Here is a 25,865-nt window from a genome sequence, read left to right on the forward strand (position 1 = left end):
ATTTTATTCTTTTTCTCATAGTTTTGTTGTGAGATTTAAAGATTAACACATGGAAAAAACTTCTAGTTCCAGTACATGGAATTAAGAGTAATAAGCTCTCATTTAATATTAGCTTTTTATCAATAGCTCTCCTCTTCATTTTTCTCCTTTAAATAAAACTCTTGGCTTCACTTCCTACTCGTTGGAACTGTTTTCTCTTAAACCCAAGTAGAGAAATTATGGCAAAACTATGAAAATAATAGCTTGGAATTGAGAAAAATTGGTAATGAAATTTCTTTTCTCTTAAACTTGTTTTTATTGTGTAATTGAAACTTTCATTATTATTGTTACTATGTATGAATGCTAAGAGGGAATGAATGAACAGATGTCCATTTTAGCAACTGGAGAGCCAAGAAATGAGAGTAATGTAGTTTAGTACATTGGAGATTGAATAAAACGAAGAAACAGAAGTCTGGGCTATACTGCCTACCAACCACCAAAAAAGCTGTGATTTTGGCATTTTCCTACCCCAGCATTTTCATCTGGGAAGTTTCATGGAATTAGATTATATGTCCTCTGAGGTCTTTTTGGATTTTTTGTATCCTATTCAGTCAAAAGGGCTTTGTGCTGCTTTTTCTTCCTTTTTTTTAACAAGTTCTTTTAATAAAATTTTTATGGAATTCATTGGGGTGACATTGGTTAATAGAAGTATATAGGTTTCAAATGTACATACAGTTCTATAATATATCATCTGTATATTGTGTGTTTACCACCCAAAGTCACGTCTCCTTCTATCACTGTTTATCCCCCATTTCTTTCTCCCTTTCTATGTATTTATGTATGTATGTATGTATGTATGTATTTGACATAGGGGAAGGGAGGGAGAAAGAGAGGCAGAGAAACATTAATGTGTGGTTGCCTCTAGTGCACCTCTTACTGGGGACCTGCAAGCCAGGCATGTGCCCTGCCTGGGAATTGAACAGATGACCCTTTGGTTCCCAGGCTAGCACTCAGTCCACTGAGCCATACCAGCCAGGGCTGTCCTCCATTTCTCTTCTGCCTCCCTGCACTGTTCTTTTCCTCTGGTAATCAGCATAATATTGCAGATGTCTATGAGTTTTTTTCTTAACTTTTCACCTTTTTTTCCAGGCCCCAACCCTTCTCCCCTGTGACAGCTGTCAGTCTGTTCTTTATATCTATGAGTCTGTTTCTGTCTTGTTTGCTAGTTTATTTTTTTGTTCACTAGATTCCACATATATGTGAAATCATATGGTATTTGTCTTTCTCTGACTGGCTTATTTCACTTAGCATAATACTCTGGATAGGAAGAATTAACATCATTAAAATGTCCGTACTACCCAAAGCAATCTGTAGATTCAACACAATTCCTATCAAGGTTATTAATAGACATATAAAAAGATGGTCAACATTACTAATCATCAGAGAAATGCAAATAAAAATCACAATGAGAATCATCTTACACCTTTCAGAATGGCTCTCATTAAGAAATCAACAAATAAGCACTGGCGAGAATGTGGAGAAAAGGGAACCCTCCTGCACTGTTGGTGGGAATGCAGACTGTTGGTGCAGCTACTATGGAAAGCACTTTGGAGTTACCTCAAAAAGTTAAAAATGGAACTGCCTTATGACCCAGCTACTTCACATCTGGGAATATATCCAAAGAAATCCTAAACACTAATTCGAAAGAATATAAGCACTCCTATGTTCATTGCAGTTATTTACAATGACCAAGATTTGGAAGCAGCACAAGTGCCCATCAGTAGACCAGTAAATAAAAAAGTTCTGGTACATTTACACAATGGAATACTACTCAGCCATAAAAAGAAGGAAATCTTACCTTTTGTGACAGCATAGATGGACTAGGGCTTTGTGATGAAAATTGGGAGCGTTGTATTTATTGTAAGACTGTTCCTTTTGGAGTCGACTACCACTAATGAAGGCACTGTTAATATGCCCTATTAGAAAGTTTTGCATTAATTTTGTTCTAACAATACTTATTTTATGTGTTATTGAAAATGATAACAGTATGATTTTAATATTCTCTGTATGATTTCTTTTAGGTTGGTACAGAGGAGTTTCAACAAAGAAGCCAAATGTAAAGGTAATGAATAATTTTATTATCTTTTCTAATGTAGGAAGCTGCCTAGTGTGTTTGATATGAAAACAGTTTTTACTATTCATCTGTTAATCTTTTACAGTGGCCACACTCATTTCTTTCTTTACAAAACTGTACTAGTCTCTGCCTCAGCAATATTAGAATAGTTTTTTTTTTTTAAGGATAGAATACAGTCATAGCTGCAAAGCTTATTTTGGAAAATCTTATTAGAACATATAATATCTTGTCCTTCAAATATTTGACAAAAGTAGCACTTCCAGCCAAGATGGAGGTGTAGGTAGATATACTTTGCCTCCTCACACAACCAAAAGAAGGACAAGAGCAAATTTGAAAACAAAAAAATAACCAGAATTGCCAGAAAATTGAACTGTGTGGAAGTCCAACAACCAAGGAGTTAATGAAGAAACATTCATCTAGACTGGTAGGAGGGGCAGAGATGGGCAGCCGGGTGAAGAAGACTCACGGCAAGGTGGCGGCTGGCAGACCATGTGGTCCCACATTTGTGTGTGGATAAACCGGGAGAAACAACTGGGAGAGAGACAGACCACACAACCCAGGGTTCCAGAGTGGGGAAATAAAGCCTCTAAACTTCTGGCTGTAAAAACCTGTGGGGGTTGCAGGAGAAACTCCCAGCCTCACAGGAGAGTCTGTTGGAGAGACCCACAGTGTCCTAGAACATTCATAACTCCACCTACCTGAGAATCAGCACCAGAAGGGCCCAGTTTGCTTGTGGGTAGCAGGGGAAGTGACTGAAAGTTGGCAAAGAGCTGAGCAAGCAGCATTGTTCCCTCTCTGACCCCTCCCCCACATACCACACCACAATGCAGTGACGTGGGTTGTCCTGCCCTGGTGAGTACCTAAGGCTCCATCCCTTACTATGTAAGAGGTATGTGGAGACAAAAAAATATGGTCCAAATGAAAGAGCAGATCAAAGCTTCAGAAAAAATACAACTAAACAATGAAGAGATAGCCAACCTATCAGATGCAGAGTTCAAAACACTGGTAATCAGGATGCTCACAGAAATGGTTGAGTATGGTCACAAAATAGAGGAAAAAGTGAAGGCTATGAAAAGTGAAATAAAGGAAAATGTACAGGGAACCAACAGTGAAGGGAAGGAAACTGGAACTCATACCAATGGTTTGAAGCAGAAGGAAGAAGTAAACATTCAACCAGAACAGAATAAGAAACAAGAATTCAAAAAAATGAGGAGAGGCTTAGAAACTTCCAGGACATCTTTAAACATTCCAACATGTGAATCACAGGGGTGCCAGATGGAGAAGAGGAAGAGCAAGAAATTAGAAACTTCTTTGAAAACATAATGAAGGAGAATTTCCCCAAGCTGGCAAAGGAAAAAGACTTCCAGGAAGTCCAGGAAACCCAGAGTGTCCCAAAAAAGTTGGACCCAAGGAAGCATACACCAAGGTACATCATAATTCTATTACCCAAGATTAAAGATAAGGAGAGAATCTTAAAAGCAGCAAGAGAAAAGGAGACAGTCACCTACAAAGGAGTGCCCCTAAGACTCTCAGCTGATTTCTCAAAAGAAACCTTAAAGGCAAGAAGGGGCTGGAATGAAAGTATTCAAAGTCATGAAAGGCAAGGACCTACATCCCAGATTAGTCTATCCAGCAAAGCTACCATTTAGAATGGAAGGGTAGATAAAATGGTCAAGTTAAAGGAGTTCATCATCACCAAGTTCTTATTATATGAAATGTTATATGAAATGCTAAAGGAACATATCTAAGAAATAGAAGATCAAAAACTATGAATAGTAAAAAGACAACAAACTCACAGTTATCAACAGCTGACTCTAAAAAACAAAAACAAACCCAGCAAACAAATAGAACAGGAACAGAATCAGAGAAATGGAGATCACATGGAGGGTTATCAGTGGGAAGGGAGAGGGAGGAGCATGGGGGGAAAAGTACGGGGAATAAGAAGCATAAATGGTAGGTGCAAAATAGACAGGGGGAGGTTAAGAATAGTATGGGAAATGGAGAAGCCAAAGAACTTATAGGTATGACCCATGGACATGAACTAAGGTGGGGGAATGGTGAGAGGGGGCTATAGGGCAGAGGGGAATAAAGGGGAGAAAAAGGTACAGCTGTAATAGCATAATCAATACAAAATATATTTTTAAATATATTTTATTGATTATGCCATTACAGTTGTCTCATTTCCCCCCTTCATTCTTCTCCACCCTGCACACCCCTCCCCCACCATTCTCCCCTCTTTAGTTTATGTCCATGTGTCACAAGTTCTTTAGATTCTATATTTCCCATACTATTCTTGCCCTCCCCCCTATTTTCTACCTACTGTCTATGCTACTTATTCTCTGTATCTTCTCCCCCTTTCTCCTCCTCCCACTCCCCTGTTGCTATCCCTCCATGTGATCTCCATTTCTATGGTTCTGCTCCTGATCTAGCTGTCCTCTTAGTTTGCTTATGTTTTAGGTGTGGTTGTTAATAACTGTGAGTTTGCTGTCCTTTCACTGTTCCTATTTTTTATCTTTTTCTTAGGTAAGTCCCTTTAACATTTTATATAAGGGCTTGGTGATGATGAAATCCTTCAACTTGACCTTATCTGAGAAGCACTTTATCTGTCCTTCCATTCTAAATGAAAGCTTTGCTGGATAGACCAATCTTGGATGTAGGTCTTTGGATTTCATGACTTGGAATACTTTCTAGCCCCTTCTTGCCTGTAAGGTCTCTTTTGAGCAATCAGCTTACAGTCTGATGGGAGCTCCTTTGTAGATGACTGTCCTCTTATCTTTTGCTGCTTCTAGGATTTTTTTCCTTCATTTTAATCTTGGCTAATGTAATTATGATGTGCCTTGGTATTAATAAAATATATTAAAAAATATTTGACAGAAATAAATTGACTTATTTATCGGCCTGGTTAGCTGTGTGATTAGATAAATTTTTTTTGAAATACAAAGTGACACATTTTTCAAATAATATTCAATTAGATGGCTTTGTTGATCATGTTCTTATTAAAATATGAATTTAAACAAGATTTATAAGCACATAATTCTAATTTTATGAATTAGATCTTATGTTTATTCTGTTACAATTAATATTAATTTGCTCAAACAAACTATATTTTAATTAAGTTATAATACACTTAGGAACATTCTTTTTAAAAATATTTAATTAATTATTATTTTTTTTAGAGAGGGGAAGGGAGGGCGAAAGAGAGAGAGAGAAACATCAATGTGTGGTTGCCTGTCACATGGCCCCCAGTGGGGACCCAGCCTGCAACCCACGCATGTGTCCTGACTGGGAATCAAGCCTGCAACCCTTTGCTTCACAGCCTGTGCTCAATCCACTGAGCTATGCCAACCAGGGCAGGAACATTCTTCTCAAATAATTTATTTATAAAATCTTTTTCTGCTTCCACTTTCATAGAATTAACATTAGTTTTTCTTGTGTATTTTCTGTAGCTTAATACTTTTATGCTTTTCCTTGTGTAGAAAAAATATCAAAATTGTCATGTATTATTTTTATTTAAAAAATTGTTCAGAGTTCTAACCATCAGTTTTGCTAGTAGGATCATTCATTTCGTTAGTTTTTAAGGTAATGACTATAAGAAGATAGCATATTCAAACTTTAAATCTTCATAGTCAGGGCTTCTCATCCTGGGCACTGTTGACATTTTGGGCCAGATAATTTTTGCTGTGGGAGGCTGTCTTGTGCGTTATGAGATGTTTAGTGGCCTGTATCACCTCTGCTCACTAGGTATCAGTAACATTCCCTGCTCCCCCTGTGACAGTGCAAAATGTCTCCAGATATTGCCAAAGGCCCTGGGGTAGGGTGGGGGTAGTAAAATTGCTTCTGGTTAAAAACCAGTGCTCATAGGTAACTTCTTTTCTTGTATGTTTAGTTTTAAATCACTCTTTTCAGGTGTCATTCCCATCTTTTAAATGCCTATAAGGATATAATTTCTATTTGTATTTTTTGTTTATTAGATATATATTTTAACTTTTTATTTATTTATTTGTCTTTAGAGGGGAAGGGAAGGAGAGAGGGAGAGAAATATCAATGTATGGTTGCCTCTCGTGCGTCCCCTGCTGGGAACTGGCCTGCAACCCAGGCATGTGCTCTGACTGAGAATCGAACCGTGATCCTTTGGTTCACAGGCCCGCGCTCAGTCCACTGAGCTATGCCATCCAGGGCTGTTTATTATCTTGATTTAAAATTGTCAGGCATTTAGAACATGAATATATGAGAAATCTTATAAATGATTGGAAAGCTATAATTTGTGAGGTTGTGTATTTTGGTAGTACCAACTCCATTCTTTTTTTAAATAATTTTAGAATCTTTTTATTTTATTTTTTAAATATTTTATTTATTTATTTTTTTTTAGAGAGAGGGGAAGGGAAGGAGAGAGGGAGAGAAACATCAATGTGTGGTTGCCTCTCATGTGTCCCCTACTGGGGGGACCTGGACTGCAACCCAGGCGTGTGCCCTGACTGGGAATCAAACCAGCGACCCTTTGCTTCACAGGCCCATGCTCAATCCACTGAGCTACACCAGCCAGGGTCCAACTCCATTCTTGAATCTTGGATTATTGTAGCATTTTTTTTGTTTTTTGTTTTAATTGTTATTCAAGTACAGTTGTCTCCATTTCCCCCCATACTTCCTCCACCCCAGCCGTCCCCACCTCCCACCCTTGATCCTACCCCCCTTTGGCTTTGTCCATGTGTTCTTTATACGTGTTCCCTGACAGCTCTTCCTCCTTTTACTCCTATTATCCTCTCCCACATCCTCTCTGGTTACTGTCAGTTTGTTTTTTATTTCAATGTCTTGCTTGCTTGTTTGTTTTGTTGATTAGGTTACACTTATAGGTGAGATCATATATTTGTCTTTCACCACCTGGCTTATTTCACTCAGCATAATGCTCTTCAGATCTATGCAGGCTGTTGTGAAGGGTAGGAGCTCCTCTTTCTTTCTGCTGTGTAGTATTCCGTTGTGTAAATGTACCACAGTTTTTTGATTCACTCATTTATTGGTGGGCACTTAGGTTGCTTCCAGCACTTGGCTATTGTAATAGTGCTGCTGTGAACATTGGGGTGTATAAGTTCTTTTAAATTAGTGTTTCAGGATTTTTAGGGTATAGTCCCAGCAGTGGAATTGCTGGGTCAAAAGTCAGTTTCAGTTTTAGTTTTCCGAGGAAATTTTACACTGTTTTCCACAGTGGCTTCACCAGTCTGCATTTCCACCCGCAGTGCACTAGGGTTCCCTTTCTCCACAACCCCATCAGCACTTGTTTGTTGATTTGGTTGCTATGATGGCCATTCTGACTGAGGTGAAGTGGTATGTTATCGTGGTTTTAATTTGCACCTCTCTGATGGCTGTTGTTGCTGAGCATCTTTTCATAAATCTCTGGGCCTTCTGTATGTCCTTGGAGAAGTGTCTGTTCAGGTCCTTTGCCCATTTTTTAATTGGATTTTTTGTAGCATTTTTTAACAATACATATCTGTATACATCTTTTTTTTCTAGAAAAATGGCATATTTCTGTTCTTTTATTGATTCATTCACAAGTATACACAAGGCATTACAATCTACAACAGAGTTGTCAAAATCATTTTCACCGGGGGGCCACATCACCCTCGTGGTTGCTTTGAAGGGCCAAATGTAATTTTAGGACTGTATAAATGTAATTACTCCTTAACTAGGGGCAAGGAGCTCGGTACTGCTGCAGGGTAGAAATAAGGTGCCCGGCAGATAAAATAAGGTGGAGGGCTGGATTCGGCCGTTGGGCCCTGTGTTTGCCACCTGTAATCTACAGTGTTTCCACAAGGACTAACAAGATGTAATACTAGGAAACAAAGCAATGTGTAAACATATAGGTATCATTTAAACAAATGTATCTAGCAGACAAAATGTGTGCTTGAGAGAGAAAAGATAAACACTTATCATTTATTTAGTTTGCTTTGTTTGTCTGAATAAAGCAGCTGCTTATTACAGTTTTATCTGTAAACAATAAAATCTGTAGTGAAGTTACTGCTTCCTCCCACCACCCCACTCAGATGGAGGCACAGGGAGATTTGTTTAAACAAGTGCTCACATGTTTCTGCGTCCCCTGTATAGTTATTGCCAGGAATAGCTGTGGCCAACACTGAGACTTGGAGTTCTGGGGGCTGCTTCTTGTGTTTTCAAGATTCTTAGCTCCCCAGATTCTGTCTCAAGGCCCATCTGATGGATTGTTTTCCTAAATACGTCCTTTCATCTACTACCTCATCAGCCATACCTAGCACACACCCACACTGAATAAAGAAGGGCTCAAGAAGAAGGGAGTACAGGGGATGGACTTCCTCAGTAACAGACTTGTGAATATAATACTTTTTAAAGACCGAAAAGAAAAATATATAACTTCCTCTCAATAACTTTTATTTGTATTCTTAAACTTAAAAGATTGGAAAGACAGTATTAATAACTAAATTTCATTTTCTGCAGCAGTGATATTTTGTAGAACATGGGTAAAATTCTTTAGTGTTGGTAAAAGATAACCATTTAGTAATTTAACACACTTAAAATAAAAAATGCATTCTTATACATCTTTTGTTTTAATAATATGGCCACATGAGAATTTCAGTAGGTTTTTCATAGGTATTAGTAGTTAAAGAGAAATAGAAAGATGACTTATTAAAAGTTTTATAAGAATTATAAAGTATTTCATGCAAGTAGAAACCAAAACAGACTTTAGGCCAAAAACTGTAACTAGACAGAAAAGGTCATTATATAATAATGATAAGGGTCAACTCAACAAGATAATAATCATAAATATATATGTGCTCAAAAATGGAACCTGAATTATATTAAACAAATGCAGATCTGACATGAGAAGTAAATAACAATACAATAATAGTAAGGGACTTTAGTAATTCACTTTTATCAATAGATAGCTCATCCAGACAGAAGAGCAACAAGGAAATGTTGCACTTGAACTATATACCACATTTCTATAACATTTGTGTGTGTATATATATATATATATATATATTCCCCCACACATATACACATAAAAATATATACTATACGTATGTACACTATTTATGTACTGTATAATACATATTATATAGATACACATATATCTAGTATATGTGTACTATATATACTATATAGGTGTACGATATATATCGTACATATACTAGATATGTGTATATATATCTGTATAGCACATGTCATCTATCAGCATCAGAATATAGATTCTTTTCAATTGTAAACGAACATTCTTCAGAATAGATCATAATGATAGGTTATATAACAAGGCAAATTTAAGAAGACGAATCATACCATGTATCTTTTCTAATGGTATGAAACTAGAATTCAGTAACAGAAAAAAACTGGAAAATTCACAAATATGTGGAAATTAAACAACATATCCCTGAACAACCAGTGAGTCAAAGAAAGAGGGAAATAAAATTGTGACACAAATGAAAAGGAAAACAGCACACTGAAACCCATGGAATGCTGAAAAAGCAATTTTAAAAGGGAAGTTGATCATGATAAATGCTTACAGTAAGAAAAATGGGGTCAAGATGGTGATGTGGGCAGACATGGCTTGCCTCTTTGCACAACCACATCAAAATTACAACTAGAATATCTAACAACCATCACTCAGGAATGTCAGAAATTGAGTTGAATGAAAGTCTGACAACTGTGAAATTCAAGAAACCACATCCATCTAGACCTGTAGGGATGCTGAATGGGGTGGTCCCACACCCACATGGATATAAATTTGGGAGGGATATCTTGGGAGCAAGGAGTCCCATCACGACACCAGGCTCCCTCAGCCCAGGATTCCAGTGCCAGGAAGGTAAGTCCCCTTAATCCCTTCTGAACCAGCAGGGATTGAGTTGGTGGAGGAGGCCATTGGAGCCCTAAGCAGTTCCTCTTGGGGAACCCACACACAGTCTCACCTGCTCAGACTCGCACCCTCTGAGCCCCAGCACTGGGGTGGCAGCTTGAAGGGCACCAGTGGTATATAGGGAGAGACTGAAGTGTCTGGCATTATGGTGAGCAGAGGCCATTGTCCTTTTGCTGAGCCCTCCCCTCACTGAGTCAGTAGGCTGGTGCCACATCTGACATACTATCAACCTGGCTAACAAAGTGTGACCTGCCTTGGAGATCCATAGAGGCTCTACCACACCCAACTTATAGGCCCACCCAAGATGGTTTTTCATAAGAATGGCTGGTCTTGGCTCTTAAATCCTGTCAAATAAGCAACACTTGGCTTCACTGAGCCCTAGTGGCAGTCAGGTTAGAGTCACAGCTTAGTTTCACCTGGGAATTTCCAAGCCCAGGACAAGTAGCAGCCATCTCAGATTGCTTTATAGCTCAGGCAGGGTGGCCCAGAGCCAAACACAGGTGGGGGCTGACCTTGCCCTGTACCACCTAGGAAATCCCAGGGCCAGCGTACCTAGTGGACAGTTACAGACCACGTAGGAGCACCACCACCCTGCTCTCCCAACAGCTGATCCTCCACGGAGGGTGAATGGTGGTGGGAAGTGGTCACAGTCAGTCCTTGTAGCTGACGGGCCTGGGTTAATTCCTCCCATTGATCTGTCAACAGCAACTAAGACTCAACTACAAGAGGAGAGTGTACTCAGCCCACACAAAGGGTGCACCTCAAGTACCCAGCTTGAGGGATAGGGGAGGCTGTGCCTCTGGACCCTACAGGATACCTACTATATTAGGTCACACTACCAAGACACAGAGTCAAAGGAGCTCTAAGTAATGCATAGAAACAATCACAGGGAGGCTGCCAAAACTAGGAGACAAAGAAACATGGCCCAAATGAATGAACAGATCAAAACTCCAGAAAAAGAACTCAACAAAATGGAGATAAGCAATCTATGAGATGCAGAGTTTAAAACACTGATTTTAAGAATGTTTGAGGAACTTAGGACCTCAGTAACATAAAAAAGATCCAGCCAGCCCTGGCTGGTGTTGCTCAGTGGATTGAGTGTGGGCCTGCCAACCAAAGCATTGCTGGTTCGATTCCCAGTCAGGGCACATGCTTTGGTTGCAGGCCAGGTCCCCAGAATGGAGTGCAACCACACATTGATGTTTCTCTCCCTGTCTCCTTCCCTTCTCCTCTCTCTAAAAATAAATAAAATATTTTTTAAAAAAGATCCAGCCAAAAACAAAGGATACACTAATTGAAATAAAGAACAGTTTACAGGGAAACAATGGTAGAATGGATGAAGCCTGTGGGACAACTTTAAGCATTCCAACTTCTACATCATAGGGGTGCTAGAGAGAGAAGAGAAAGAACAAGAAGTTAGAAATCTATCTGAAAATATAGTGAAAGAAAACTTCTCTAGTGTGGTGAAGGAAATAGACATGCAGGTCCAGGAAGCACAGAGAGTCCCAAACAAGATGGATGCAAGGAGGCCGACTCCAAGACACATCATTATTAAAAGACCAAAGGTTATAGGGAAAGAGAGACTCTTTAAAGTAAAAGAAGTTAGTTTCCGGATGATGCCAGATGGGAGTGGGAAGAAGGAGAATGGATGAAGAGGTAAGGGGATTAAGAAGTGCAAATAGGTAGTTACAGAATGGGAAATGGAGTAGCTAAAGAATTTATATGCATGACCCATGGACAAGAACAATGGTGGGGGGATTGCCTGAGGGAGTAGCAGGCACTGGGTGGAGGGAGTGAAGGGGGAAAATCAGGACAAGTATAATAGCATAACTAATAAAATATAATTTAAAAGAAAGATATCTAATTAACTACTCAAGGAACCACAAACTATGCCTATATTTAGCAAAAGGAAGGAAAGTACAAAGGTCAGAGTGGAAATAAATGAAATGGAGACCATAAAGCAATAGAAAAGATTAATGAAATGAAGAGCTGGTTGTTTTAAAAGACAGGCAAAATCGAGAAACCTTTAGACAAAGGAAATAAAATACTCAAAATGAGAAATGAAAGAGAAGATGTGAAAATTGATACTATGGAACTACATAGGATCGTAAGAAACTACATGAACAATTATATGTCAACAAATTGGATAATGTAGAGAAATGGGTATATATGTGGAAACATGCAACCTACCAAGAATGAATCAGGAAGCAGTAGAAAATACAAATAGTTAATAATGAGTAAGGAGATTGCATCAGTGATCAAAAACCTCCCACAGGTAAAAGTTTAGGACCAGTTGACATCATTGGTTAATTCTACCAAACTTTAAAGAATTGACACTGATTCTTCTCAAACTCTTCCAAAAAGTTGAAGAGAAGGGAGTACTCCCCAACTCATTTCATAAGGTCAGTATTACTGATACCAAAGTCAGGTAAGGACACTGCAGGAAAATAAAAGTATAGACCAAATATTTCTGATAAATATAGGTGCACAAATTCTTTTTTTTTTTAAAGATTTTATTTATCTTTAGAGGGGAAGGGAAGGAGAGAGGGAGAGAAACATCAATGTATGGTTGCCTTTCATGCATCTCCTGCTGGGGACTGGCCTGCAGGGAACCAGCTTGCAACCCTGGTATGTGCCCTGACTGGGAATCGAACCGCGATTGTCTGGTTCGCAGGCCCGCGCTCAATCCACTGAGCTACACCAGCCAGGGCCTAGATGCACAAATTGTTAAGAAAATACTAGCAATTCAAATTTAACCGCACTTTAAAAGGATTATACACCGTGATCAAGTGGGATTTATCCAAGGGATGCAAGGATGATTCAACATTGGCAAATAAGTAAATATGACACATTGGATTAATATACTGAAAAATAAAAATCTACATGATCATCTGAATAGATTCAGAAAAAGCATTGGACAAAATACAACACCCTTTCATAAATAAAACCTAACAAATTTGGTGTGGAAGGAACATACCTCAACCCAATGAAGACTGGATTGTGACAAGCCCACAGCCGACATCACACAGGGTGCCCGTTCTCACCACTTGTGTCCGTCCCAGCACTGGGAAGTCCTAGCTGGGAAGAAGGGAATCAAAAAGCATTCGAGTCAGGAAGGAAGAAGTAAAATTTTACTTGTTTGCAGATGGTATGGTATTATTTGTATAAAATCTTAAGATTCTACCAAAGAACTGTTAGAACTAACTAACAAATTCAGTAAAACTGCAGGACATATAATTTACACACCGAATTTAGTTGTGTTTCTGTATACTAACAGTGAAGTGTTTTAAAAGGAAATAGTACAATCTAATTAACACTAGCATAAAACAAGTAAGATATTGATGAATAAATTTATCCAAGGAGGAAGATCTGTACACTGAAAACTATAAAATGCATTATTGTTTAGCAGCTAATGGCCTTGTGTGGTATAGATTGAGTTTGTTGTTGTTAGTGGTGTGGGCTAAAGTGTATTAAAAAAATTAGGTCATTTGCATTTTATATGAAAAGAGTTTCATATATCAGGAAAAGGATGAAACATTGATTAGAAAACTTTATTTTTTTTAAAGAAAATACATTTTTTATTTCTTAGGAATTGAAATTATATTATGGCAGATACCAACATGGAAATGATTTGGAAAGAATAAAAGGAGTAGTTTGAGGCTTCCAAATTGATGAACTCTTGTGAATACAAATGTTAGCCAGAGTCTGAGAATTGTTTCTCTAGTGCTGAGGTGAATAATCTGTAAGTTGTTGGTTAGACAGTGTCATTGGTTTTGTAGGTACATACCAAGCTCTGTACATAAGTCTATATCCTGAGAGTGATTTGATGGAACATTTTTAATCTGTAACTTAAAAAATACTGTTCATAGTTAAGAAAGATCACAGTTTTTCCTGAGGGTCGACTCTGATTGCAAGTACTAGTGAAATTCCTATTTAATAGAAGTTGTGAAACTGCTTTCTTAATTAGCAAAGTGGTTGCTACATCAGGAGATCTGCTCTGTTGTTGATGGAGTATTTCCATGCTGAAATCTGATTGCTATTTTAGTATGTACGAGATGTTAATCCCAGATCACCTTTTCTTATAGAAAATCTTTTATCTTTTACAGGGGATCTTTCCTGCAAATTACATTCACTTGAAAAAGGCAATTGTCAGCAATAGGGGGTGAGTAGTTGGCCTTACTAAACTTATTTGAAGTTTTTGCTGAATACAGAAGAGGGCTTTTTTGTTTTCTGTTCATTGTATAAATATACTATTAACTTGTTTCCCTGACAAAAATACACTTGTTAATTCACCATATATAATTTTAAGGACATAATTTATTTTCCTGTATACTAGAAAAGTAACCTGAGTTGTGAATTTTATAAAAACAATTATGCATGTCATATATTTAAAATGATGTACTATTTTGAGAGCAGTCCTTGATAGGATAGGAATTAGTGATAAATGTCTTTTTGTTTATATATATCAAAGTGAAGGAGACTTTTAAAATCTCATCTTTTGCAGGTAGAAGTTGAAAAAAACATTAAAGGCATACCTTAAGGATAAAAAGAGTATAAAATGGATACATAGTTTGATCACAAATTTGAGAAACAAAAGCAGTCTCTGAGTGAAGGAGAGAAAAGATATAACTATATCAAAATGTTAACATTTGTTTTTGCATGATCTGTGACTTAAAAAATTTTAAAGTTAGTTCTATTTTTAAAAGTAATATGTATTATAAAATTGTGATTTTATTTTTTTAATTTACCATTTTAAAATATAAAATGTAAGGTACTGTATAACTATGATAGAGTTTGGCATTAGAAATAATGCTTTTGATCTGAGGTTGAATAAGCATCAAAGTAACCTCCTGGTAAGTTAGGGTTTACTGAGGAAAAGAGAAACTTACGCATCACTATGAGGTAGAATTTAATACAGGGAATTATCCACACACATATATGAAGAGTGAAATAGAAAAAGAGGAAATACTGATATAACCCAGAATAATAACTACAGAAAGCTGTCTACACTCTAATGGCTGGGGACACAAAAGATAATAGGTTACAGAAGAGGTGACGTCACATGGCTGCTCCTGATATGGATGAAGGAGGGCAGTGAGGCTGTTTCTGGGAATGCCAAAAGCAGCTGGATGCTAGAAACAGTTTTCTCTGGTGGGGAATCTGGCAGAGGTGTCCGTCCTGCAGGAGATTTTTTGTGTGAAACAGAAACAACAGTGGAGTGAATAAAGCTGAGAATGAAATCAATGAGTTAGAAGATAAGTAAGTAAAAACCAACCAGTCAGAACAAGAAGAAAAAAGATTCCCCCCAAAATGAGGATAGTGTAAGCAGCCTGTGGGACAACTTTAAGCATTCCAACATTTGCATCATAGGGGTGCCAGAGAGAGAAGAGAAAGAGCAAGAAGTTGGAAATCTATCTGAAAAAATAGTGAAAGAAAAAGTTCCTAATTTGGTGAAGAAAATAGACATGCAATTCCAGGAAGCACAGAGAGTCCCAAACAAGATGGATGTAAAGAAGTCCACTCTAAGACACATCTTAATTAAAATGCCAAAGGTAAACAGAAAGAAAAAAATCCTAAAAGCAGCAAGAGAAAAGCAGTTAGTTACCTATGGGGAAGTTCCCATAAGACTGTCAGCTAATTTCTCAAAGGAAACTTTGCAGGCTAGAAGGGATTGGCAAGAAGTATTCAAAGTCATGAAAAGCAGGGACCTACAGCCAAAATTGCTCTGCCCAGCAAAACTATCATTTAGAACTGATGGGCAGATAAAAGAGATTCCCAGAAAAGAAAAAACTAAAGGAGTTCATCACCACACCATTATTATATGAAATGTAATAATGGGACTTATTGAAGAAAAAGAAGAAGATCAAAACTATGGGCAATAAAATGGCAATAAATACATATCTGTCAGCAATTGACTCTGAAAATCAAACTAAGCAAACAAGAGCAACAGAGGACAGAGTCATGGATATGGAGAGCGTTTTGGTGATTTTGAGATGGGAGGCGAGTGTGGGCGTATGGGTGAAGAGGTGAGGGGATTAAGAAGTAGAAATAGGTAGTCACAGAATAGCCATGGGGGGATGTAAAGTACAATATAGAAAATGAGCAGCCAGAGAATGTACGCATGACCCATGGACATGAGCAGTGGTGTGGGGATTGCCTGTGGGAGTGGGCAGTGCTGGGCGGAGGGGGGCCACAGGGGAAAAGTTGGGACAACTGTAATAGCATAATCAATATGCTATTATATTTAAAATATAACTAAAAAATGAATTTTCAGGATATTGAGGGTGTATTATAGCCTAAGAAAAATAAGTCAGTATTAGTTTAGACTTGTGTTAGTATAGATTGAGGTATGTAGAAAAATCTTGAAAATTTAAAATAGAAACAATGTAAAGTTTCCATACATCTTTTTTTTTTAAGATTTTATTTTTAGAGAGGGGAAGGGAGGGAGAAGGAAAGAGAGAGAAACATCAATGTGTGGTATCTTAATTATTAAAGTGTGCAGCTGGAGACCTAATAGATTATTAGAAACTTTATTAGAAAGTTTCTGGTTAATAAAGTTAAGTTCTTTGATGTATCAAATTCTTTTCTATCATAGTGACTTCTTGTATGCTATTTTGTTTGTAGACACTATACCCAATTCCCTCCCTCCCTATACACTTTTTCTGTTGTGATCATTTTGTGTCTTTTAGGCTTTGCCACTTCTTCAGAGACTTCACTGATCCTCTCTTCTTAAATCATATCTTCCATGTAAAATCTCTGTACACTTTTATTTTCTTCTTAGTTTCACCATACACATCTGTTTGTTGTGATTATTTATCTGGACTTGCCCTATCTGAACAAAACTTCTCTGAAGATAGGGATCCAGTCCATTCTTGTTCACTGATCAACCTTGGGCAGTTAGCACAGGGACTGGTACCACAGTCTTACAAGGCAGGATGAGAGAAACCCAGCACAGCTGTTTCCAGGGTCGGAGTTCCTCTACCAGGTCTAGAATTCCTCCACTAACACTAGTTTCTAAGAAAATACGGCACCAATATGAGGTAGAGCTTATAAAGCTACTCAAAACCCAGCGCTCCCCCCATTTCCATGTTTTATACCAAACATGAGCTATTTTGCATTACTGATAAATGTTAAAGGACAAAAATACATAATTTAAAAAAATCAATATAAGCAAGACTTGGACATTGCTATTATCTTTCCTTAAAAAAAGCCAAAAGCTTAAAATGGTATTTTTATAAAGTCTGTCTTAAAGACAGTGTGTCTTTCTAAAAGTAAAGTTGAGGAGATAGATATAGATGTAGCATAGACATAGGTATAGCTGTAGCAAACCCCAAATGTTTCTGTACTAATTCAGTTCAGTTACACTGTTGCAGTGTATTACTGCAAAGGGGATCGTCAGTTAGTGAGGTGTTCCTCTTTTTATGTTTGCATGGATTTAACATTTGAGTTACACATGTCGAAAACGGCAGTGGACAGGATTATGGTTATTTATCAGAGATAATGTGGCTGTTTGTTATGATTCTAGGCAGTATGAAACTGTTGTTCCGCTTGAAGATTCTATTGTGACTGAGGTTACAGCAACTCTACAAGAATGGGCCAGTCTGTGGAAGCAACTCTATGTGGTAAGTAGTTGACAGCTAGTTTATTAGATCATTAAAGTTCCATCGTACCAGGTAAAAAAATTACCTTGCCTATGCCAGTAGCAAAATTTTTAGGTTTTTGACTATTTCCAGTTTTTCAAGTGTATATTCTTAGTATTAACTAAGCACAGCAGACTGAGTTTTCATTATCCTGAAGAGATCACATTATTCATATGCCTGCAGTCTCTCCCTATCCTGTCTCAGTTGGTAAATGTAAGGTCGATAAGACCGGGGATTTTAGCTGTCTTACTCACTGCTGTACCCACAGAGCTTTCATAAAGCAGGTGTTTACTGAATAAATGAACAAACTTGAGAGTTATATTGTGAACCTAATGATAGGTAAAGGCCAAGAAGTTCTATCAATAGTTTGTTACAGCTACTAAATGTAAAAGATACGTCATATATGACACTTTTGGCTAGGCCAACAATTAATAAAAAGATTAATAAAAACGCAGTTTATATCCTCTGGAAACTTAGACAGTAGTAGGATACATAAAATCTAGACCAAAAATAAGTGACAGGTTTTGGGTTCTGAACAAGATCTAGTAAACTCATTAGATATTACTCCTAGTCACATAAAAAATCCTGAACAGAACCTATAAGTCATCTAGCATAAAACTCTGAAAGTTAGGGAAAAGGAAGTACACTGACTAGAGATCTTGGAACTCAAGCATTAAATTCCCTGATTATTATTTTTTTTTCTTGCCTTCATATATCCTGGCCTGGGCTCTAGAGAGGCCCACAACCTGGAAATGCTGATGAATGCAAACTGAAAATAGCACCAAGGAAAACCTGTTCTCTCTAGCCAAAGGATGGCCCAGTAAGAGAGGAACTTTTTAACCTATCCTGCCTGCTCTCTAGGAAAAAACATCCCAGTAAAAGCTGCATGCTCCCCTCCACCCCAACAGGTGCAGCAGAATCTGTGGCCAGAGCTCTGAACACATACACCCTTTTCCTCACGTCAGCACCAAGATTTGCTTCTCCAGTGGATCCTCTGGGCTGACCTCTGACTTCTACCCGTCTCCTTACAGTAATGAAGCAATGCCCCTTCTCCCTGGAGCCTGTAGGGAGGACTCTGAATTCTCTCTCACCAGCAATTACAGGGTGGCACCTCTCCCCAGCAGAGCCTGTGGATAGGATGCTGGCTTTTTTTTTTACTCTTTAAATTGAATTTATTTATTTATTTATTTATTTAAATTGATTATGCCATTACATTTGCTCTATTCCCCCCCTCCCTTCCCCTCCACCCTGCATACCCCTCCCCCACCATTTCCCCCTTTAGTTCATGAACACGTGTCTCAAATTCTTTAGATTCTGTATTTCCCCTACTATTCTTACCCTCCCCCCTATCTATTTTCTATCTACTGTCTATACTACTTATTTTCTGTACCTTCTCCCCCTTCCCCTCCTCCCACTCCCCTGTTGCTAACCCTCCATGTGATCTTCATTTCTATGGTTCTGCTCCTGATCTAGCTATCCTCTTAGTTTGCTTTTGTTTTAAGTGTGGTTCTTAATAACTGTGAGTTTGCTGTCCTTTCACTGTTCATCTTTTTTATCTTCTTTTTCTTAGGTAAGTCCCTTTAACATTTCATATGGTAAGGGCTTGGTGATGATGAACTCCTTGAATTTGGTCTTATCTGAGAAGCACTTTATCTGTCCTTCCATTCTAAATGAAAGTTTTGCTGGGTAGAGCAATCTTGGTTGTAGATCTTTGGTTTTCATGACTTGGAATACCTCTGTCCAGCCCCTTCTTGCCTGTAAGGTCTCTTTTGAGAAATCAGCTGACAGTCTGATGGGAACTCCTTTGTAGGTGACTGTCCCCTTAGCTCTTGCTGCTTCTAGGATTCTCTCCTTCATTTTAATCTTGGCTAATGTAATTATGATGTGCCTTGGTGTGTTCCTTCTTGGGTCCAACTTCTTTGGGACTCTCTGAGCTTCCTGGATTTCTCGGAAGTCTATTTCCTTTGCCAGCTTGGGGAAATTCTCCTTTATTATTTGTTCAAATAAGTTTTCAACTGGTGGTTGTGCCTTTCCCCCTTCTGGTACCCCTATAATTCGGATGTTGGAACGTTTAAAGATGTCCTGGAGGTTCCTAAGCTTCTCCTCATTTTTCTGAATTCTTATTTCTTCATTCCTTTCTGTTTGATCATTTTTTTCTTCCGTCTGGTTCTCTCTCTTGATTTGAGTCCCAATTTTCTTTCCATTACTATTGGTATCTTTTGTATCAGCATTCATTTCAATTAATTTAGCTTCCATATGTTTCTCTAATTTGTGACTAAAATCCACCAGTTCTGTAAGGATCTTTATAACCAGTGTTTTGAACTGTGCATCTGAAAGACTGGCTATTTCTTCATCACTTAGGTCTATCGGTTCTGGGGCTCTGAGTTGTTCTAGAGCCATTTTTGGTTTATTCGTGCTGTTAAGTGAGCGGAGCGAAGCCTTAGTTGTTTACCAGGACGGGGCGACCCAGGTCGCTGGTTTGTGACGCCGTGTGTGGGGGCGGGGTCAGAGAGGGAGCAATGGCGTTCCTCTCCGCTAGCCCAGCGCAACCAGACACTCAAACGCCTCGGGCTTGCTTATCCGATCCTAATTTTGCGAGCCTGCTGCACCGTGCGGGTTTCCCTTCTCACTGGTTTCTCCGCACGTAAATGCGCGCGACCGACCGACCCTCCGCGCCTCTTCCGTGTGCGCTCTGGCAGCCAGCTCACTGGCGATCAGCGCCCTCGGTTGCCTGCGCGCTCCGCGCTCCGCCCCGGGAATTTTTTCTTGCTAACCTGCTCCGCTGCTGGCCTCGCTCCTCGTACCGGTCTAGCCGAGTATCTAGTCCTTTGGACTCCGTATTGTCGATTTTCCGTGTGGCTTGGTTGTGACTGCTGTTAAAAATAGTTGTTCTTAGATTTGGTTGTGCACAGAGGCAAGGTGGACCCTCCACCTGCTTCTCCATCTTGGTGGAAGTCCCGGATGCTGGCTTTCACAGCTGTTCACCGTTAACAAGGTGTTGCCCTTACTTCACAGAGTTCTGTGAACAAAACCTTGATTAGTCTCCGTTACTTTGAAGTAAGGAAAAGCATCCCTCCGCAAAGGAGCCTGTGGTTGGAACTCTTGATTTTCATTCCCTTGTAGTATAGTGAAAAGGTGGTGCCCTCTGCAGCTGATCCTGTGGAGGAGACTCTTGACTTTCACTGCCCCCCCCCCCGCCTCTCCCCGCCCCCCACCATTTATGAGGCAGTGTTCCTCTCTATTACATCCTATAGACAGAACCCTCTTTCCCGTCCTTGCCCTGCTGAGCTGAGGCGGTGCTTCTTCTTACCTAAGCACATACTGAAGATTGAAAGCAGAGTGGAGTTCCGTCATCTAGGTAACACACAAATGGGCAAAACCCGAAGAGCACCAGAGGGAGACAGTATAAACTAAATCGACATTTGAATCAAAGCCCACAAAAAGGAGCCTGGTATTATTGCATTATGAATCTAAACAGGTTGACCACATGCTAAACTAGAAGATTTAAATAGGAACCAGAGTGTCAAAGTATAATATTTAAAATGTCCAGCATAGATCCCTAAAATATTTGTCATATGAAAAATCAGGAAAATCTTAAATCTCATGAGAAAAGATAATCAACAGATGCCAGCTTAGAAGTGACATAGATATTGAAATCATCAGCAAGAAGTTGAAATTAGCTTTTATAAAAGTGCTCCAATGAATAATTACAAAAACTCTTGAAACAAAAGGAAGCACAAAGCCACAGCAGAAAAGTAGAGAATATAAAGATGAACTAAAAATTATATTTATTTTTTTATTTAAAAATACTTTTTTTAAAATTTTTTATTTTTTTGAATTAATTATGCTGTTACAGTTGTTCTATTCCCCCCTTCATTCCCCTCCACCCTGCCCCCCCAACCCCACCATTACCCCCCTTTAGTTTATGTCCATGTGTCTCAAGTCCTTTAGGTTCTATATTTCCCATACTATTCTTGCCCCCCCCATCTATTTTCTATCTACTGTCTATGCTACTTGTTTTCTGTACCTTCTCCCCCCCCCCCCCCCCGTCTCCTCCTCCCACTCCCCTGTTGCTAACCCTCCTTGAGATCTTCATTTCTATGTTTCCACTCCTGATCTAGCTGTCCTTTTAGTTTGCTTTCGTTTTAGGTGTGGTTGTTAATAACTTGAGTTTGTTGTCCTTTCACTGTTCATGTTTCTTTAACTTCTTTTTCTTAGATAAGTCCCTTTAACATTTCATATAATAAGGGCTTGGTGATGATGAACTCCTTGAATTTGGTCTTATCTGAGAAGCACCTTATCTGTCCTTCCGTTCTAAATGAAAGTTTTGCTGGGTAGAGCAATCTTGGTTGTAGGTCTTTAGATTTCATGACTTGGAATATTTCTTTCCAGCCCCTTCTTGCCTGTAAGGTCTCTTTTGAGAAATCTGCTGACAGCCTGATGGGGACTCCTTTGTAGGTGATTGTCCCCTTACCTCTTGCTGCTTCCAGGATTCTTTCCTTCATTTTAATTTTGGCTAATGTAATTACGATGTGCCTTGGTGTGTTTCTTCTTGAGTCCAACTTTTTTGGTACTCTCTGAGCTTCTTGGATTTCTTGGAAGTCTATTTCCTTTGCCAGATTGGGGAAATTTTCTTTTATTATTTGTTCAAATAGTTTTTCCACTGGTGGTTGTGTCTTTCCCCCTTCTGGTACCCCTATAATTCGGATATTGGAGCGTTTATAGATGTCCTGGAGGTTCCTAAGCTTCTCCTCATTTTTCTGAATTCTTATTTCTTCATTCCTTTCTGTTTGTTGATTTTTTTTCTTCTTCCTTCTGGTCCACTCCATTGATTTGAGTCCCAGTTTTTTTTTCATCTCTATGGTTTTCCTGTGGAATTCCATTCATTTCCCTTAATTTAGCCTTCATATGTTTCTCTAATTTGTGGCTATAGTCCACCAGATCTGTGAGGAAGCTGATGACCAGTGTTTTAAACTGTGCGTCTGAGAGATTTGCTATTTCTTCGTCACTTAGATTTATCTGTGGGGCTTTGAGGTCTTCCTGCGACATTTTTGGTCTGTTCTGGCCCTTTAAGTGGGAGGAGCGGCGCCTTGGATTCCCAGGTCGCTGGGTTGTGACGCTGTATGTGGGGGCGTGGTCAGAGCGGGAAATGGCGCTGCCGCCGCCGCCGCCGGTCCAAGCGCTCACTCCCTCACCCGCGTGCAACCAGGCAACCTCAGTCAACTCGCTGCCACCGCCTCCCCACTGACTCCTCCGTAGTCGCTCACCCGGTGGGCCGCTCGGTAGCTCACTAGGTCCAATCCTGGGTTTGGAACCCGTGCGACTGGATTCGCGCGTCTGGATTCCGCGCCCGGGTCGACTCCTTTGTAATTCCTCACCCGATGCCGGTTTCGCCCCTTACCGGTCGGGCCGAAGAATTTGTTGTTAGCAGACTTCCGAAAAGTTCAGTTTTCCGTGTTCTGGTTGTGTTTTCTGATGCTAATATTTAGTTGTCCCTAAACTTGGTTGTGTGAGGAGGCAGGCACATCCACCTTAAACCTCCATCTTGGCGGAAGTCCTAAAAATACTTTTTGAGGAATATTTTTTTTGGCTGATACCTTTATTGCTTTGGGGGAAGGGGATGCTCAGGAGCTTTTGGTGGGGTGGGCTTTGCAGGAATGGTGCTGACTGTGCCGGCGCACAGGTCCAAGAGGCACTTGTTCTTGTGGGTGATATGCTGGATAGTGCTCATAGTGGCCGGGGTGTTCTTGTTGATGATGGTCCACACGTAGGAGGTGGCCAGCATTTGCTGGCCAGATCTCTGCTTCACGACAACCACCACACATCTTTGCCACTGGCTGCCGGCTCCATTCTCACCATCTTGTGGTGAATCAGCCTGTTGTAGCAAAAGGAGTTGTGGACCTTCAGATTATTGGGTTTGGGGCTGTACGCCTGCCTGTTACTCTTGATCAGGAACCTGGAGCAGTTTTGTATGACCGTCCATTGTAGGTGGGCAGACATAGTCACAGCTCCACTGTATGAGGAGCTGTGGCTATGTCTGCCCACCTACAATGGCAGCTGTGGCAGCTGGGGATGGAAAGAGCTCAAATGAAAGTTTTACAACTAAAAAATACAGTAACCAAAATTTTAAATTTACTGGCTAGGCTCAATAGCAGAATGGAAAGGACAGATGAATTAGTGAACTTAGAGATGGATCAATAGAAATCATCCAATCTGAATAATGGACAGAAAGTAAATTAAAAAAGTGAACTTAGCCTCAGACACCTGTGGGACAATAATAGAAGATCTAACAGTGAGGCATTAGTACTAGATGGAAAGGATAGAATGTGGCCCTGGCTGGGATGGCTCAATGGATCTAGTGCCAGCCTGTGAACCAAAGGGTCATGGGTTCGATTCCCAGTCAGGGTGCATGCCTGGGTTGTGGGCCAGGTCCCTAGTTGGGGGCACATGAAAGGCAACCACACATTGACGTTTCTTTCCCTCTCTTTCTCCCTCCCTTCCCCTCTCTCTAAAAATAAATAAACAAAATCTTTAAATTACTAGGAAAAGAAAAGAAAAGAAAGGATGGAATATGGAGGTAAAAAATGTTTGAAGAAATAATGGTTTAAATCTTTCCAAATTTGCCAAAAGACATAACCCTACAGAGCTTAGTGAACTTAAAACAGGATAAACCTAATGAAATCCATGCTTAGAAACATTGTAGTTAAACTGAAAATTAAAGCCAAAGGAAAAAATCTTCAAAAGTAACTACATGGTATCTTTAGGGAAACGCCCATTTGAATGGCAGCAGATTTCTCATCAGAGGCTATGAAAGACAGAAGGAAGTAACCCAACATTTTCAGCTGCTGAAAGAAAAACAATTGATGTCAACCCAGAGTTGTGTGTACGGGAAAAATTATACTTTAGGAATGAAGGAAAAAATAAACACAGTTTTAGAAGAAGAAAAGCTAAGAAGTTTTATTGCCAGTAGATTGGTTCTAAAATAATGCCTATCAAGGAAGTTCATCAGATACAGCTTAATGGGACACTTGGGACATTAGGAATGAAGAAAGTAGTGGCGGGGGTAAATGAATTCTCTTCAGTTTTTAAAATTGTGTTGGATGGTATACATTAAAAATGATAACACTGTTATGGTTCTCAGTGTATATGGATGTTCTCAATGTATATAAAGCATAGGTTATACTGTAGGAGACTGAAGTAGGGAAGGAAAGGGATCATAGATTGTGTTAGGTATCTGCATTTCACTGTAAGTGGTAAAATGTTGGTACCAGTAGACTGTAGTAAGTATGTTTGTGTACTGCAATCCTAGAGCACTCACGAAAATATCACACAAAGCAATATAATAGAAACTTCGTAAATAAATCAAATGGAATACTAATAATGCAAGTAACCTATAAGAAAATAAGAAAGGGGAACAGGAAGGTAAAACAAAGGGAACAAACAACAAGTACTGGGATGGCAGACTTAACTCCTAACATACAAATAATTAAAAGATAGGAATTGGCAGAATTGACAGATATAAAAGAACTATGTGCTATCCATAATAAACTCACTTCATATGTGACTGATGAGACAGGGAGGTTAAAGATAGAAAAAGACCATGCAAACACTAATCAGTAACAAAGGAATGACTGTATTACCATATATTCACCAATTATGAATTATTTCTTCCTTAAATACAAACACAAATAAATAAATTACATTATGCCACTGTAACTGTACTGTTATTGTGTCAGAGTAAAGAAAACTACCAGACAAAAGGACTTTACAAAATGATAAAAAGGTCAATTTACTGGGAAGACGTAGCAATCTATTTCTTTTAGTTACTCCATTTAGATTTTTAGTTTTTGACTTTTTTTAAATTTAAATTTTATTTTTAAATAGTTTAAATATTTAATAGTTTACATTTAAATAGTTTTACATATTAAATAGTTTACATTTAATATTACTTTGTATTAGTTTCAGGTGTATAGCATAGGTTATAAAGTTATATACTTTACAAAGTATTCCTCTGATATTTCCAGTGCCCACCTGGCATCATGCATAGTTATTATAATATTATTGACTATATTTTGATGCTATACTTGACATCCCTGGAACTGTTTTGTGCCAGTTTGAACTTTTTAATCTCTTCAAACAGTTCATTAACCCCCGTACCCTCTGGCATCTGTCAGTCTGTTCTCGGGATCTATGAGTCTGTTTCAATTTTGTTTACTTACTTTGCTCTTTAGATCCC

The 25,865-nt window shown here is 39.0% G+C and overlaps 2 protein-coding genes across 2 annotated transcripts in view; one reads left to right on the forward strand and one right to left on the reverse strand.

The window, feature by feature from the left end:
* The window catches only part of DOCK3 (dedicator of cytokinesis 3), a 294,505-nt gene that overhangs the window by 66,195 nt on the left and 202,445 nt on the right, over positions 1–25,865 (forward strand). The window contains exons 3-5 of the mRNA XM_037128613.2: positions 2,061–2,101; positions 14,096–14,151; positions 17,515–17,611. Of these exons, the coding sequence (XP_036984508.1) occupies positions 2,061–2,101; positions 14,096–14,151; positions 17,515–17,611 (194 nt within the window). The remainder of the gene's footprint in view (positions 1–2,060; positions 2,102–14,095; positions 14,152–17,514; positions 17,612–25,865) is intronic.
* Positions 23,435–23,629, reverse strand: LOC128628041 (60S ribosomal protein L28-like). The gene has a single exon (XM_053669478.1). The coding sequence runs from the start codon at positions 23,627–23,629 to the stop codon at positions 23,435–23,437; it is 195 nt and encodes a 64-aa protein (XP_053525453.1).

Source organism: Artibeus jamaicensis, unplaced genomic scaffold (genome assembly GCF_021234435.1).
Source record: "Artibeus jamaicensis isolate MK-2021 breed Jamaican fruit bat unplaced genomic scaffold, CSHL_Jam_final contig_519, whole genome shotgun sequence".
In the NCBI taxonomy this organism is placed as follows: Eukaryota; Metazoa; Chordata; class Mammalia; order Chiroptera; family Phyllostomidae; genus Artibeus; species Artibeus jamaicensis.

Coding starts and splice junctions, on each gene's coding strand:
- LOC128628041 (XM_053669478.1), bottom strand. CDS start 23,629: ATGTCTGCCCACCTACAATGGACGGTCATACAAAACTGCTCCAGGTTC.